Source organism: Colias philodice, chromosome 6, assembly GCF_061535455.1.
Source record: "Colias philodice isolate Cphi_HAF_F1 chromosome 6, ilColPhil1 Martin Lab GWU primary, whole genome shotgun sequence".
Lineage (NCBI taxonomy): Eukaryota > Metazoa > Arthropoda > Insecta > Lepidoptera > Pieridae > Colias > Colias philodice.
Genome location: NC_143091.1, coordinates 7,334,718 through 7,350,320, shown reverse-complemented (window position 1 = coordinate 7,350,320; position 15,603 = coordinate 7,334,718). Strand labels below are relative to the sequence as shown.

The 15,603-nt window shown below is 33.0% G+C and overlaps 3 protein-coding genes across 4 annotated transcripts; all 3 read right to left on the bottom strand.

The window, feature by feature from the left end:
• Positions 1-2,823: 2,823 nt before the first annotated feature.
• On the bottom strand, positions 2,824-4,249 carry LOC149487828 (methyltransferase-like 26). The gene is made up of 2 exons (XM_089696495.1): positions 3,815-4,249; positions 2,824-3,743 (listed from the first exon to the last, which is right to left on the bottom strand). Exons 1-2 carry the CDS (start codon positions 3,859-3,861, stop codon positions 3,104-3,106), a joined length of 687 nt encoding a protein of 228 aa, XP_089552621.1. The 5' UTR covers positions 3,862-4,249; the 3' UTR covers positions 2,824-3,103.
• Positions 4,250-5,326: 1,077 nt separating this feature from the next.
• LOC149487827 (GPI ethanolamine phosphate transferase 1-like) lies at positions 5,327-10,699 on the bottom strand. Of its 2 annotated transcripts, none has more exons than XM_089696493.1 (12): positions 10,236-10,699; positions 9,709-10,167; positions 9,482-9,612; positions 9,125-9,330; positions 8,521-9,022; positions 8,258-8,433; positions 7,939-8,126; positions 7,601-7,824; positions 6,820-7,013; positions 6,639-6,743; positions 6,220-6,411; positions 5,327-5,601 (listed from the first exon to the last, which is right to left on the bottom strand). In XM_089696493.1, exons 1-12 carry the CDS (start codon positions 10,430-10,432, stop codon positions 5,356-5,358), a joined length of 2,820 nt encoding a protein of 939 aa, XP_089552619.1. In that variant the 5' UTR covers positions 10,433-10,699; the 3' UTR covers positions 5,327-5,355. The 2 variants fall into 2 exon arrangements, with proteins under 2 accessions (XP_089552619.1, XP_089552620.1); XM_089696494.1 differs by lacking the exon at positions 9,482-9,612 and having other exon boundaries at positions 9,709-9,748; positions 10,029-10,167.
• A 3,917-nt stretch (positions 10,700-14,616) lies between these two features.
• LOC149487826 (uncharacterized) lies at positions 14,617-15,563 on the bottom strand. Its single transcript, XM_089695899.1, has 2 exons — positions 15,197-15,563; positions 14,617-14,981 (listed from the first exon to the last, which is right to left on the bottom strand). Exons 1-2 carry the CDS (start codon positions 15,505-15,507, stop codon positions 14,672-14,674), a joined length of 621 nt encoding a protein of 206 aa, XP_089552025.1. The 5' UTR covers positions 15,508-15,563; the 3' UTR covers positions 14,617-14,671.
• Positions 15,564-15,603: the final 40 nt, after the last annotated feature.

Genomic DNA, 15,603 nt, shown 5'->3' with positions numbered 1-15,603 from the left:
TAAAATAAAACTATGTTTATTTTCGTAAGTATTAAAGATACACACATTATAAAATTGACTTGGACAGCTTGGACTTGACGAATAGCCGTATTGGAAACTCCTGTAATAAATTTTCATAAAATTATATTGTAATCAACAAACAATATTGTAGTTACCGACTTATAATATTTTTTATTTTAAGTATCAAAACGGGTAAGTCCAATTTACCAATAAAATCTTCAAAATTGAAAATTGTGATGTGTTTGACCCTTTTTCATCTAATGTTTTTCTATACACATTATAAACAACACCTCTTGCTTGTGATCGCAGCGGCTTTTTCGACATTTTCGAAGATTTTTTAGACAAAATCCTAAAAATTATTCATCAATTGCAAAGAAGACAAATAATTTGACAACCAATTTGATAGTTGTCAAATAAAATTGCCATATGAAAATCTTTTATTTCGTAAATATAAATATGCCATCAGATTCTGGTAGACCTATACCTGGTTTTACATCTGTATTCTGTGTAAAAGAGATTCTAGTAGACATTTTAAGCACTACTTGCAAGTCTTAGATTACAAAATAAAAGACAGATGGAGCGTTGCCGAACTAAACCGAATGATTTATCGTCATTTTCAATAAAGCTATGTGTGCTGTCATTTCGCCGCTGCACTGTACGTACACGGTGCTTCTGTGTGCGTGTAATGTTACCAGATATTGAAAAATTTCCCAAATTTTTCCCCGACTACGGAAAAAAGAGGGTTATGTTTTTCGAGTTTATTATAATATTTCTTTGACATGCCCTGCAGTATAAACCGTTGGACCGATTTTGAGTTGTGAGGTTTCATTGCAATCATCTGAATTATTATGTTAGTGGCGGTGACGTAGGCTATATACATAAATTAGCAGTCAATTTTTAATTTTTATTTTAATATAATTTCGGGTTAATGATATTTTTCTTTTATAATATTGTAAAAATTATTTTATTACATAAAGTACCTGCCTACTAAAGTTATAATATGTGGACAAAATAATTGTATTCAATTTTCAATTAAATAAATTACATAAAAAAAAGTTTCAATATTAACTATAATAATTAGTTATATTATTTTTTATTTTTCAAAATATATGAATGCGAATAGCGGTAGTTTTTAGTAGATAATACGGGACATTTTATTTTCATCATATCCATCACGGAGTTCAAATGAATTAATTCGCGGGCGAAAACGACTCCGACGTTTTTAAGCTATATAAAAGTAACAAAAAAAAAGTATTATGCTTATTAAAATTATCTTATAATGATCATGAACCTTGCACTATACAAATAATCACATTCACGATCGAAAAATCCAACAGCACTACCTCGAAGATCTTTTAACCATTTTACCGTTTTACCCATAAAAATGGCAAATTCATTTTCAAAATACTGGCAGCATACGTTGAAGTTTTGTATTCCTTCGTATATGTAAAATTATTATTTGTATACAAAATTAAATAAGCCAAATAATCTACAGAGAACCTGTAAAACGATGTTTTATCTTTTTGTTTGTTTTCGGGAACAAATTTTACAGCGTTTTGATATCACAAGACAGCATTTTTTTACTAAAATAGCAAACCCCTTTTGACGTATTGCATGACACTAGAATCGCTATAGCACTGGTGCAGCGACGTATTTGCTTTTGATTTCGTATTTTCTTTGACAAGGGCGACGGGCGGTTGTCATGCTCCATCTGTATTTTATTTTGTAATCTAAGTTGCAAGTAAACCGTTTATATATACCTACCGTTATAATATAATGAATATTCTCCAAATTCAAAGTGCCAGAGCCAGTGCTGCACCGGAAAGAAGTGATACTGACACAAATCACTGCATAATAAATAAAAGCATCAGCCATTAGAAGCTTGACTTGTACTGTTACAGCACAGTACAATTATATATTAGTGATTTATTTATTTATTTATTTATGATGCACCAACAGTAACTCAATTTGTAACATTATATAAATAATCGTACATAAAGTCTTAATCTAAATTGGCTACTAATTATAGGTACATACAGCATTACTTGAGAATTGGATTGAATTTAATATTTAATCTAAATAATTATTATACACAGAAAAAAAAATGTTAGATGTAGAGCAATGTGAAAACAATATTGTCAAAAATAATTGTAGGAATTCAATAACATTTTTACAGTCATTCAATAACAGTGACCGTAGAGATAATTTTGATAATCTTTTTCTTGAAAGACCAAAATGAGTCGTGAAAGATGTCAACATCATTATTTATATCATGAGTCTTATTGAAAGCACGCATGAGTCTGTTCATGGGGCTATACTTCTTTAAGTTTGTATGAGATAATTCTACACAAATAGCCTTTTGATGATCCATAGGTACACAAAACAGACCGTGCTTTACTTTTCTGGATAAATCACTTTATAACATTAAATTTATCCCTACTTATATAATAAATGCGAAAGTAACTCTGTCTGTTACGTTATCTCGCTTAAACCTCTCAACCTATTTTGATGAAATTTGGCACAGACAATCTTTAGACCCTGAAAAAGAACATAGGCTACCTTTTATTGCGAAAAAACACCACGCGGGCGAAACCGCGGGCGGAAGCTATGTGATATAATTTATCAAAAACAAAATCACTGTTGTGTAGTGTTGATCAAGAACATTCCTGTAAACACACACTTATTTACAAGACCTTGTTAAAGTTGTAACATTGTATTACTATTTACAAGGTCTTGCAGACAGGTGTGTTTTACATAATATATATCCAAATTAACAATATAAAATATTTAAATGATAAGGAATTTTAGGAAATAAAATTGTACACAAGCTTATTTACATATTTAATTAAAATATAAGTAGGTTACAAAGCAAATCTGAACCCACAGAAAATGCAATAAATTGTATAAAAATGAAAATATGCAAAAGCACCATTAATTTTTTTTTTTAACATTGCAATATACATGTAATGCTAAGATTTTAAAATGTTTATCACAACACTGGTATAATACATAATAGCTCTACTTCTTATTTCAGTGTATTGTAAATACATATTTCTATTTGGTTAAATATGTAATTTAATTTCTAATTTATGCAATTTTATCACTAATCCTTTTTCCAAATCAGTGTATAATTATTTGAAGGCATCTCTACAGTGTCTATAAGTGATAAATTATTATCTTCTCCCAACTTGATAAGATCACTTATATCTCTCAATCCCCATGATGGATTTCTAGCCTTAAGAGATGCATTAAAATCAATGTTACTTTGTGGTGTTATGACACCATCTTTACTGTAAGGTCCATAAGTTATCATCAGAGCTTCAGATTTTAAATATGAGCCTGCATTTTGAAATAATCCAATTGTACATTCATATGGGCTGATATGAATCAAATTAGCACTGTACATATAATCAATTGTACTCTCTTCAAAACCATAGTTTGAAAACTTGTTCCGCACATCTAATAATATAGGTTGCAATATATTTTTTGTATGGCAGTGATTAGCATAATAGGAAATACTTCCAAATAAATTCATATCAATGTCACTTGGTTGGAATTTGACACCTGGAAAATTGGGAGCAAAGTGAGCTACATGCTGGCCAGACCCTGATGCTATTTCCAGAAACAATGGGCTTTCATCTTCAATTTGATCAACATCACATAGAATAAATCTTTTCAGAACTTGTAATATTGGTTCTTTATTTCGGGAAGCAGCTGGATATATAAGTTTTTCTCCATTATACCTGTGCAAACATAAATAACAAAGTTTAAAAAAGTTTATATTATGTACATATATTAAGTTTCATGCACTTACCCATCATTTTGTTGAATGCTTGATGCAAAATCTCTGCTTTTGGACATTGGTCTTGAAGCTGCCCAAAACAAGGGCCTTAAAAATTGTTTCAGTAAAATTTTTGTTGTGGTATATTAAGAATATTAATACTTAATAATGTATCTTATTGAGTTCGGCAAGTCTGTTGCTAAATACAGTTAAAATAATTGAGCTTTAGTATAACTTCTTGAGGTAAATATAATATCTTTGAACGCTTAAAAATTAAACCGTAAACACAACCGCTGTACTCTGGGTATTATAATAGTGAAAATAAATCTATATTTTAAGAAAAGTGATGGACTAAATATTTTATTCTTGTTCGTAAATATGTAGACTAGAAATATTATAAAATAGAAAACTTCTACTTCTACTTCTAGCGGTCTAGCCGCTAGCCTTTTCAGGATTCAGGGTAACCGGTTGACATTTGACATTGACAGTCGACGGATCAAAGGACAGGTATGTACTTAGATTATACACCTTTATTCCTCTGAGTTATACACCATGTATAAGTTACTCTATGACTCAAGTTTCAAGTGTCAGTAACTATTCGGAGGAGGATAGAAAGGCTTTTAGAAATCAAATCACAAAATTTATAACACTGTTTAACATATAAAAGACAAATTCTATAATGATAATTAATAAGTGGTGTATATTTATATTATGAATACTTTTTACTAAAACTTAGGTAGTTTCCAAAAGGCCTTGAACAATGGTCACAACTGAAAGTTAGATCCAGAGGCCACATCTTCTAATCTGAGATTGTACCTTTTCCCTTAATAAGTTAATTATTGTGTTATATACAATAATTACTGTACCTAAGTATATGATATTAGACCCATATTATAACTATAGCAGCAATGCTTCAGCAATATTTCTATTCATTTATTCACTTGTAGTTGTAAGATAAAATCGGTCAAGTGTGAGTCAGACAAGCGGAGAAGTTAAATGTTCCTTATCCTTAATTATCATTTGTAATTATAACGGCAAAAGAAATTCAACTCTAAAAATTTCAAATAACTATTACGGTTCGTGAGATACAACCTACAGACGGACATACATACAGATAGGCGATAGCGAAGTCTTAAATAGTAATAAGTCCCGTTTTCCCTTGTGTAGGTACGGAACCTCAAAAATGATACATAATATCCTGACTTAGAATTTTTTGTCGTCTAGTACCTACTTAAACATAAAGTGTAATTTCCTCATCGATATTTTATGAAAAATTGGTTGTTTGTAAAGTAGGTTTACGATCGAGATGTTAACGTGATAACGTTTTATTGGTGGCAGCGCTCGAGATGAGACGGGAGATCGGTCCGTCTCTCGCTCTCGTTATACGTGCGATCGCGCTCGTGAGGTTTTGGTGTGACACAAGTTTCTGAACATGTCACCCGACTAAAACGATTTTAAAGACGTTATCACGTCTCTCTCATAGTCACTCAATGGGTTCGAAGAACTTTTTTTTTTAACAATAATAGGTAGTAAATAAATACAAAATTCGATTTTTTGTGTTAATATGTAATATTCTATACATATTTCTTTCTATTCTTAAATAATTTAATAAACAGGACAGCCGCATCAACATCAGTTAGTATTTTAGCTAATTGATTAATAAGGACAATTATTAATGTAAGAATTTGTACTATAACATATTGTGATATTGATGTTCCTATCTCCAGCCAGCTGCCAGTATTTGTAACATGGTATAACAATTGCAAACCCATAATATTTGAATATATGAGAACTATGACGTGGACATATCCCATTGGAGCCTGAAACAACAACAAAAGGCATAATCAGTTTATTAATTAACTAGCTTTCCGCCCGCGGCTTCGCCCGCGCAATCAAAGAAAAACCCGCATAGTTCCCGTTCCCGTGGGATTTCCGGGATAAAACCTTTCCTATTTCCCGGGGTAAAAAGTAGCCTATGTCCTTTCTCGGGTATCAAAATATCTCTATACCAAATTTCATGCAAATTGCTTCAGTAGTTAAGGCGTGATTGAGTAACAGACAGACAGACAGAGTTACTTTCGCATTTATAATATTAGTATGGATTAGGAAGGACATTAATAAATATTAAATAGCGATCCACACTTTCTTTACTTCTTCTGCTATTAGTTGGAAATAATTTTGGTAGAAGAATTATCTTTATAGTTTTCGAGTTTATCCATTACAAACATACGAACAGACGAAAACTTTTATTGAAGAAAATGTATCAATAAAAATCATTAAAATAGGATTCTCACCGCTTTATGCGGAAAATAAGTACGTAACTTAAGAATTGTATGGAAAAATGGTCTACTCAATTGTAGCCGGAGCGAGCAATAAGTAAGTAAAAATACATATAATAATAATGAGAACTTTTCAAAGATAAGTGAACTACAGCTGACCTTTGTTAAGTTTTGGATGGCTCGGAAACAACAGGCAACACTCAGTTGTGTTGACAGAGTTTTCATGATTATCAAAGCCATAATAAGAAATGGCTTAAATGAGGTCGTAAAGCACAGGACCCATCGCACTTCATAAGAATTTAATGAGTCGATATTGCCAGTCCCAAAGTATGATAGTACGATGTATAAAATCTGTTTTACGATAAGGAAATACATAACAAACAGAACAAGTATATTTACAGCAATATAATTTGGTTAAAAATAGAAATGTGGGTGAATTCTTTATAATATATTGGTTAATCTGAAAATGTTACAAGGTTTCAGAATTCGATTGCTATCAACGAATATGACAAATGGTGTGTGCCTGATTTTTCTTTTCTTATTTGCATTCTGCACTTTACAGTAGATTAAAAGGATACAAAAAAGAAAGCTCTTCTAAAGTCATGGCTGCTTATACTCCTTTCGAAAGATGTAATATGCTTTTCCATCGTCTGATCTTCCGAATTAAAATAGTAATCAGTGACCTGCATAATCAAAAATTAAATAAATTTTAAGTTATCCCAATTTCATGTTTATGTAACAATAATAATAATTAAATACCTCTTTGCTGCCTATGTCAAGAAGTTTAAATTCGATGTACATCCAACATGTGATATTAAATATCAACGCAACAATAAAAAGCCCCTCATGTGCGACAGATAATAATAAATAAAAAATTATTGTTGAAGAGTTAATGCCGAGAATACGGTTATTCAGTCTCTTGCTATACAAAAGTGGCAACACTGGTAAAAGAGCTGAAAAAGGGTTACAAAAAAATTTGTATTTATAAAAACTCATTGCAAAAGCAATTGGTGTTCGTTAATTTAAAAGTTTAATTCCAACGGAAATATTATAACTGATTGATACTGTCTACCTCATCGTAAATACATAATATGTGGAAAAACCATTGAGATAATATTAATATGGAGACGACACCGCCTACATCACTTATGTTCCACTCAACATACGCCATGTGGCGTATGTTGAGCGGTTTTTTTTAATGGTTTTAAAGTGAAACGCATCAAATATGCCTTCGTGTGTGTTACGATATTACACAAATAATACAAATAATACGGAAAAGTGCAAAGGAATAACTTTCATCGGTAAGTACCTAACTAGATAATAATTTTTAAAACTTAGTTAGAGCAAAAAAATGGCGCACAGATTTTGTTCGTGGTGTCTCCTCCATACGTAGTAATATTATCTTAATGGGAAAAACAAGAATTCCTTTTTGAAAATTTTATTGTACTTTTTAAATAAGTATGAACTGAAAGGTTTTTAATATATTTTCGTAATGCTATTCGTCTGTAGATAGGAAAATTTTTCTTAATTAGGTACTAACCAGTAATTAACCAACAAACAGTTTGCAAAGCTTGTGAAATTGGAGCACCACCATCAAATTTCTTCGACTGCACAAATATAATTTGTAATGTAATTGTAAGAATCACCATTTGCACCACACAAAGAATCACATCTCTCAAGTTATTTTTATCTTCACAGTTAGGGCTCAATATAAACCATACACAATATATCATAACAAGGAGCCATATAAAGCCACCAAGATATCTAAAACAAATAAAAGATCAATGTTAATCATTTAAACAACTGGTACAAATTTAAAATTATTATTTATCATGTTATTCAATATTAAACATAAGAAAATTTTATTAATCCACTTACACTAATTCAATAAAAACATCCTTTCCAATAACAGGGGAGATTGAAAAAATACTTAATATCAAGCAACCCACTGGCCATGAGAGAAACAGTAAAGTATTAACATTTCGTTTTGCTGATGAAAACATAGGCCACAAACTCATGCCAAGCAATGGTATACTGAGCATCCACCTATATGTAAATGAATATCCCTAGAAATAAACAGTTATGATATAATATAATGAATCCATGCATTAATTTAACAATAGTCAATAACCATTTATAAAAATTAAAAACAAACATTTCATAAAATAATAAGTTGCATCTAAAATACATTACTCACAATAGCCATTGAACCGAATGTGTAACACAAAACTTCAACAGCCAATAAGGTGAAGCCCCGTCTATGGTATAACATCTTCAAAGTCAGTATCCAAAGCTTCACTGGTGACAAAGCATATAACCAGAGAACTATTGGCAGCAAGAAGTAAATATAATACTGAGGTGGCAAATTTTGTGCTGAAAATAAAATAATTAACATAATATTAGAATCTGTCAATAAACCAAGAGAATGTAAACTAATACATAGATATGATTACAACTTACCATAAATTAAATAACCATAGAGTATACCCAAAAATGTTGATGTGAACAAAATAATTTTATCAGCCTTTTTGTATAAATTACTTTTGGTTTGATATTTTTTGTTGGACACATCAATTTGTGATACCATGGATTGTTCCATCAGTGTGCGTAATAAATAAGCTATCCATCCCAAAAAGGAGATAGTAATTGTTGCTAGAAGTGGCTTCTGGTAGTAATTATGATAATAAACAAGACCAGCTAGACTCAAATCCATAATCTCTTCACTGAACATAATCAATTTCTCATAATCAGCATGCTCCAACAACATTTCTGTGAACCTTATTAATTCTTTCACCTTCTTACCATCTAAGGGTCCATATGGTTTATATAAAATAGATATGGCATTAGCCTCAACATCAAGTCTCTTAGTATTGTATTGTGCAAGCAGTTGTCTACTATTACTGTATAATGCTTTTGCTTTATTTGCCAATGAAGAATCAAGTAGATTTAATTTCAATTGACCCTAAAAGAACAGAAAGTATGTAAAGTAAAGAGTTGATTCATACTATCTCTTCTTTTTCTAACAAGTATAGGGAATTAATAGAAAAATTAAAACATTCCTTACAACAGAATTTACAGGTACAGGAATGGAGAGGAATGATGCCATCAGAGGTGTTAAGTCTGCTTGATTTAAATCAAATCTATGTTCCTGAAACATGAAATTTGTTTCAACATCAATATGTTTTTCTTCGTCTTGAATTTGTTGCACACCAGCTCCCCAAAGAACATATGGAGTTCTTGTTTCATGCTCATATCCAGTGCCATGTGAACCTGGAAATTAAAATTATTCTATTCACTATGAAGATTACAGTATTCTCAGCCAACGATGAACCTGATCTTATATGATCTAACAACACAAAATTCTACAAATATTTTATGAAAATAAGTATATACTTTTAATTAATAAAAAGAATTTATATACCCCAGTCAGTCATTCCATGATCTGCTGTCATAAGGAATGTTGTTTTTCCATCATCATTATAGAAACTCCTTATAAGGTACTCCATTTCTTTAATACCATCATCAACATTTTTTAGTGTAGTTAAAAAATTCCTAGAAATTTTAGAAAAGTATATAGTCCCAGTCCCTCAAAATACTTGAATATATTTTTATTTTTCTGTAGTATTTAAAAAATAGTAAATCACTTACGGTGTTTTAGGTTTGTGAGTATGACCAGATGTATCAGTCCCTAACAAATGCAAAAAGAATATTATTTTATTACTCTGTAATTTTTTCATTATGTTATTGTCATGTTTTGCTTTTTGTAAGAATTCCTTCACATCATCAAATACCCATTTATCTAGTAATGTAGTATTTTTATCTGAGCTAAACGATTGATCATAAGGGTCAAATTTCTTTACAAAAATATGGTCTTCTAATTTCTTGTCTTTGGTAAATATATCCACAATATCATATGCACCCCAGCACCATGTAAAGGAACTTTGATTAAATAAAGAGTCAAAATCTACAGGGTTCTCTTTCCATCCTTTGGCGACAGCTGATGGGTCTTCATAGAAACCAGCGATAATCGCAACATGTCCTGGGCGAGTTTCTGTGGGTACCCGTGTGTTGGAAATACCCCAACGTCCGTATGAGTTACCTATTGATCTAAAAATAGTAAATACTATATAGTACATTCACATATAATTTATTAAAATCAATGATGTTACACTCACCTTAAGTATGGCATAGTAGTATAATTTAAAAATGATTCAGCTCTAAGACCATCTACTACAAAAAGAACAAGCCTATCAGAAAGTGGCTCGTGTCTCGATTGATAAGGAGGAACATTTTTTACAATGGGTGACTTAAAATATATATCAAATATTGAGAACAAAAATACAATGTGAATGAAAATGCCAATAAAAAACATATTGAAAAAATTTCTTCCTAATTTATTTATCTATTCGGAAAAGTATAACCAAACATTTCAACCACTTTCAACCCAATGTTTACAAAGGGATGGTTTATTTAAAATATAATATAGAAGAAAACATAAAATACATTTTAGAACAAACAAATTTGATGAAACTTAATTGTTATTTAGTCATAAAATTTCCGGTTAAATTAATTTTTATTAAAAGTATTTAGAATCATGGAATCAACTGCAGTAAAATCCATAAAATTGTTTTGTGAATTGTGATGATAGATGACAGTTGACATATTTTGATGACATTGACACCACATTGGCACAATACACAATAGTGCGGTCTTAGATTAAGGATTGGTCTCCGCGCGCGCGCTACGACTAGATACCGCACCACCTAAAAACAATAGCTCTGTGAGTGCGGCAACTCATTTCTGTAGTGTGTGTTAGGCAATTTGTAAAGACGCTAGTGTGTGTGAAGAATTGGGCTGCCAGCTACATAAATTTTGCCTCATAAATGGGAAATCTGCCACCTTGGAAAGAAGTTTGAAAAATATTTTTTTTTCATCCTGACCTGGCCGGGAATCGAATCCATGAACGATTTGAGTCGCATGACTCAAATCCACTTGCGACGCTACTATACTATAGTCACAAAGGTTGTTTAAAAGTAAAAAAGCGGAAATAAAAAAAATAACATATTATATGAGTCAGTTAAACATGGTTAAACAGAAATAAATTATTGTTATTATACTTTTTTATACATGTGTTAGTAATAGTATTGAAAAATAAAGTTCAAATTATTGCTAAAAGATTTCCTCAACCACTTGTATTTTTTTGGATATGCAGTACGGCAACACCGAATGGCGTCGTATTTTCGTAGAAAAAATTTTCGAAGTAAAGGAGAAATTTCGAATAATACGATACTTAGTGATGGTACGTGATCCCTGTGTCTTTCTTATTTTTTGTTGTATTATTTTTAAATAGTTTTATGACACAAATAGGCATTTTACTTCAGATTTTGTTCAAAATCTTTATAAACTATCGGTTCGCCCTCTCCACACAATGCTTGTGACACGACTGGCTTGTGCCTGGCTTGGGTACGCCGATTTCGGCGTACTATTAGTTGCCGCATTTTTCAAGTACGCCGGCGGTATCTAGTCGTAGCGCGCGCGCGGAGACCAATCCATAATCTAAGAGTGCGGTTTTGACCGAATCAAGTATAATTATGGTACATTTACACATTATTTTTAACCATTCGCCTCGAAATATAATATTCGTCTTCTTATTCGAAAACTCTCATCTAAGACGCGAATCTCAAAGCGAATAGTTTACATAATATGCATCTTTTATATACAGCTTGCTATTCGCACGAATTACGGCCCTGCCTTCATACTAAACTGCTGAATACGCCGTTCGTACGGGAATAAAATGTGGGCGCGGTTTCCTTTATGTCTAATTTTTTCCAATAAACAAGAAGCTTATATCTAAGTGTGCGTCCACACTGAATGCGCGGTGGCGGCGGCCTAGGCGGGCGCGACGAGCGGGCGCTCGCGGTGGCCACACCGACGCGCGAGCTCAAGTAGCGGTTCGACGTTTTTCGGGTGTTGCAAACTTTGGACGATTTGCTATTTTTACTGGACAGTCCGATTTTGAGATGAGATCATTATAGAAGTTGTACACGAAATAAATAAAACAGAGGAATAACGGGTGAATCTTATATGAAGAATTGAGATTATACCCTACAAAATTACTGTGGTGTATATAAGTGTTTTAGATTGAATCGCACTTATAAATAAAGAAGTTTCACTTCAACAATTAAGTACTTACCGCTATTTTACGAAAAACAATAAAGGATATAATATAAGAAGTCGAGCGACAAGACCGAACTGGTTTGATACCCCCGCCGTCCGCGCATTGGGTCGCTTGCTGACTAGGCCCGTAGTGTGGCCAGAACGCGCGGATAGGAGAGTTTGAAAACTACGCCCGCTGGCTCGCTCATTACCGTCGCACTAGGCTTCCGCCATAGTCATTTCAATGTGGACGCAAAGGCGCGTTTCATACGTTTGATATTTCGCGCCCGCCGTCGCAACCGCGCTAGGCTCGCAGTGTGGACCTGCACTAATACACTGGAGATTTCAGTATGAACATTAACTTGTAACAAGAAAATATGACCTTGAATGACGCCTGTATGTTTTTTTATCCCTTTCACACCTAACTAATACATAAGCTTCTTGCCAATAAACACAGAAATAATGATTCCCACAGAGCAAGTAATATCAGATGATTCCTTAACTCCGGCGACATGAGCGTAGAGTTTAATTTTAATTAAAATATTATAGTTTCGTAAATATGATTTTTTGAGGCATCCGGCTGTGGGGTTCGTAATTCACGTGTATAGAGAAAGCTTTGATCAATATCAAAGAGGAAAAACCTTCAAGTAATGTTTTTATATCTGTGGGAAAAACAAATGTATGAGATGTAGTATGTAGGTATGTGACTACTGTTAGCTGTTTCACGGCGTAAACACTTAGAGCGAGCGCGCACGAGCAACTTAGTTGCCCGGCAACTATTTTGTCTCTGTCGCTGTCTCCTCGCAAAGTTTTGAACGATGCGCACACGAAAGCGACAGCAACGCAACTTTTTCTTTAAAATTTTCTGCATTTATCAACATGGATTTCGAAGAGACGGTTGTGGTCTGTGCTCTTGTCCCGCATAGTTCCCATTCTCGTGGGATTTCCGGGATAAAACCTATCCTATGTGTTAATCCAAGTTACCCTCTATATGTGTGCTAAATTTCATTGTAATCGGTTCAGTAGTTTATGCGTGAAAACTGAAAACCATACATACATTTCCTCTTTATACATATAATATTAGTATAGATATGTAATCGTAATTGAAAAAAGTTAAGTAAAACGAAATAACATATTTTTCTATGGCGTCGTTACTAGATTACGTTGCTGAATTTTGTTGAACTGTCTATGATGCCTATTAAAATGGCTCTACTATAGACAGAAAAACTACTAATAATAAAAATAACTTCATTAAAAACAATATTATTTAGATGTGTTATTTATTAAATAGGTTTGAAGTTGGTGCCAAGCACTAAGCACTTAGTATTAAGCCCGTGCACCGACATCAAACCTTATTAGTAAATAACACATCTAAATAATATGTAGTAATGAATAATATCAAACCTTTTTTATTTTTTACTTTTCCGTTTTTAACGAAGTTATTTTTATTTAATACTTTTTAGTTTATTTTTCAACACGAATCAAACGAGCCCAAACTCGATAAAGTTGAGTCAATATATTACTAAGTTCCTATGGCCACCTTCCGATTCCATCATCAAATCAGCGCTATGTCATAATAATGTTTCATCGCTATCCAATTTACATACGTATACAAAATTTCAGCTCAATCGGTTACCTGGAAATGAATCAAAGTTACTTGCTACATTTCAATTAAGTCATCGAGACCAGACAAAAAAGCTCACATAATAAAAACTACTGGGTTTATCCGAATAAAATTTATGGGACCAATTCCACACCATTCCGCATCAAACTAAAAAAGAATCACGTAAACCGGTTCAGAAACCTCGGAGTAATCGGTGTACATACATAAAAAAATATACCGGCAGAATTGATAACCTCCTCCTTTTTTTTGAAGTCGGTTAAAAACTACCGTGTACGAGAATAAATACGTACTATCGCTACGCCGGTTACGCGGCAACTGGCCGGCGGCCTCCGTCCGGCAACATTTTTGTCGCCGTGCGCGCACTCGCATTGAAACCAATAGATAGGGCGACAGTTGCGTCGCGGGCTTGTCTCCGAACCCGCGGACAAAAAAGTCTCCCGGGAGTTGCGTCGCTACGTGCGCGCACTTTCATACCAGCCCATAGGTGGGAGAGACAAAATTGTTGCGGAGACAAAATAGTTGCGGAGACAAAGTTGCTCGTGCGCGCTCGCTCTTATGCAAAACCTCCATTTTTTTTCTTAAGTTGTACGCAAGTAGTACGTATTTCCATAGAAATTCAAGGAACTTAGAATATCCAACGCTACTATTGATATTCTCCCGGAAGTTAGCTGAATAGAATAAGTATTATGTATAATATCACGGTTAAAATCCGCTAAACAGTCTCATTCAAATTTTATGCCTGTTTTGGGTTATTTTCCCCTTCCTCTAAAGCTCCCTCACAAAAAGATTATAGTAGTAGATAGTATAAAATAGTATTAGCAATGACTTTCGTCAAAACGCTAGGAAAAAAATGGACAAAAAGTAATCATCTATTGGAGCTTTATTATTGATAGAGATAGAGACATTATCAGATTTCAAATAATCGCTGTAGTTGTCCGAGATTGTTCCAGCAGCAAGTAAATTATATAACTCTTTCTCTTGACAACATTTTACGCTTTTGAAAACTAAGTCAACGGGCACCCTTTCCTCTACAAATTCTTCAGGTACTAATCCTAAAGTAGTATAAAGCCTGCGAACTTGACCTGCGCTTAACCATCCTCGTTGGCATGGATCAAAGCTTTTAATTACCGCCTCTAAGTGCCTGCAAATAAAAAAACAATTTTAAGAACTTCGGATATAAAAATATTTGATTTGATTGAAATGGATTACAGTTATTGAGTCGTATACCACTTCATGACAATTCTGAACCGATAGGCAGACTGTTAAAACATCTTGTCTAATTGTATATTTATTGTACCTACTATCTTTGAAGTGATAAAGCCTTAGACTACAACAGCTGTATGATAAAGTATTTACCTTGATTCAAACAGAACTGGCGCCGCTCCATGTCCTGCCCGAAAGAGCATGCAATCATCAATCAACTTTTCAAGAAAAGCAATTGGTTTAGGTGGGGCCTGAGATATTAACTTGGTGAGAAGAAAACGAATAAGTTCTGGAATTCGACGCTCTCGGAGATATGTTTCGGTTCTTACTACCGTGTTTAGAACCTGTTCTTTACGAAACGAAATTTTTACTTCTTCGTCAGAAATTGCAGGTTCCAGAAAACATTTACAAATTGGATTGAAAGGAGATTCTTTTCTAAATGTATCACTACTCTCTTCTTCCATACTCTAATAATTACGCGTTGTTCTTTTTAATAAAAAATGATATCAGATTACTTTTATAAATGCAACCTTACAAAATTGCAACGGTCAAAGAGCATT

Excerpts from the sequence above, each read along its gene's own strand:
- LOC149487828 (XM_089696495.1), bottom strand. The coding sequence starts at position 3,861 with ATGTCCAAAAGCAGAGATTTTGCATCAAGCATTCAACAAAATGATGG. Across the intron at positions 3,744-3,814 it reads AGCATTCAACAAAATGATGG|GTATAATGGAGAAAAACTTA; the intron begins GTAAGTGCATGA and ends ATGTTTGCACAG.
- LOC149487827 (XM_089696493.1), bottom strand. The coding sequence starts at position 10,432 with ATGTTTTTTATTGGCATTTTCATTCACATTGTATTTTTGTTCTCAATA. Across the intron at positions 10,168-10,235 it reads ACTACTATGCCATACTTAAG|ATCAATAGGTAACTCATACG; the intron begins GTGAGTGTAACA and ends TACTATTTTTAG. Across the intron at positions 8,127-8,257 it reads CATTCGGTTCAATGGCTATT|GGATATTCATTTACATATAG; the intron begins GTGAGTAATGTA and ends GTTTATTTCTAG.
- LOC149487826 (XM_089695899.1), bottom strand. The coding sequence starts at position 15,507 with ATGGAAGAAGAGAGTAGTGATACATTTAGAAAAGAATCTCCTTTCAAT. Across the intron at positions 14,982-15,196 it reads CCAGTTCTGTTTGAATCAAG|GCACTTAGAGGCGGTAATTA; the intron begins GTAAATACTTTA and ends TTTTATTTGCAG.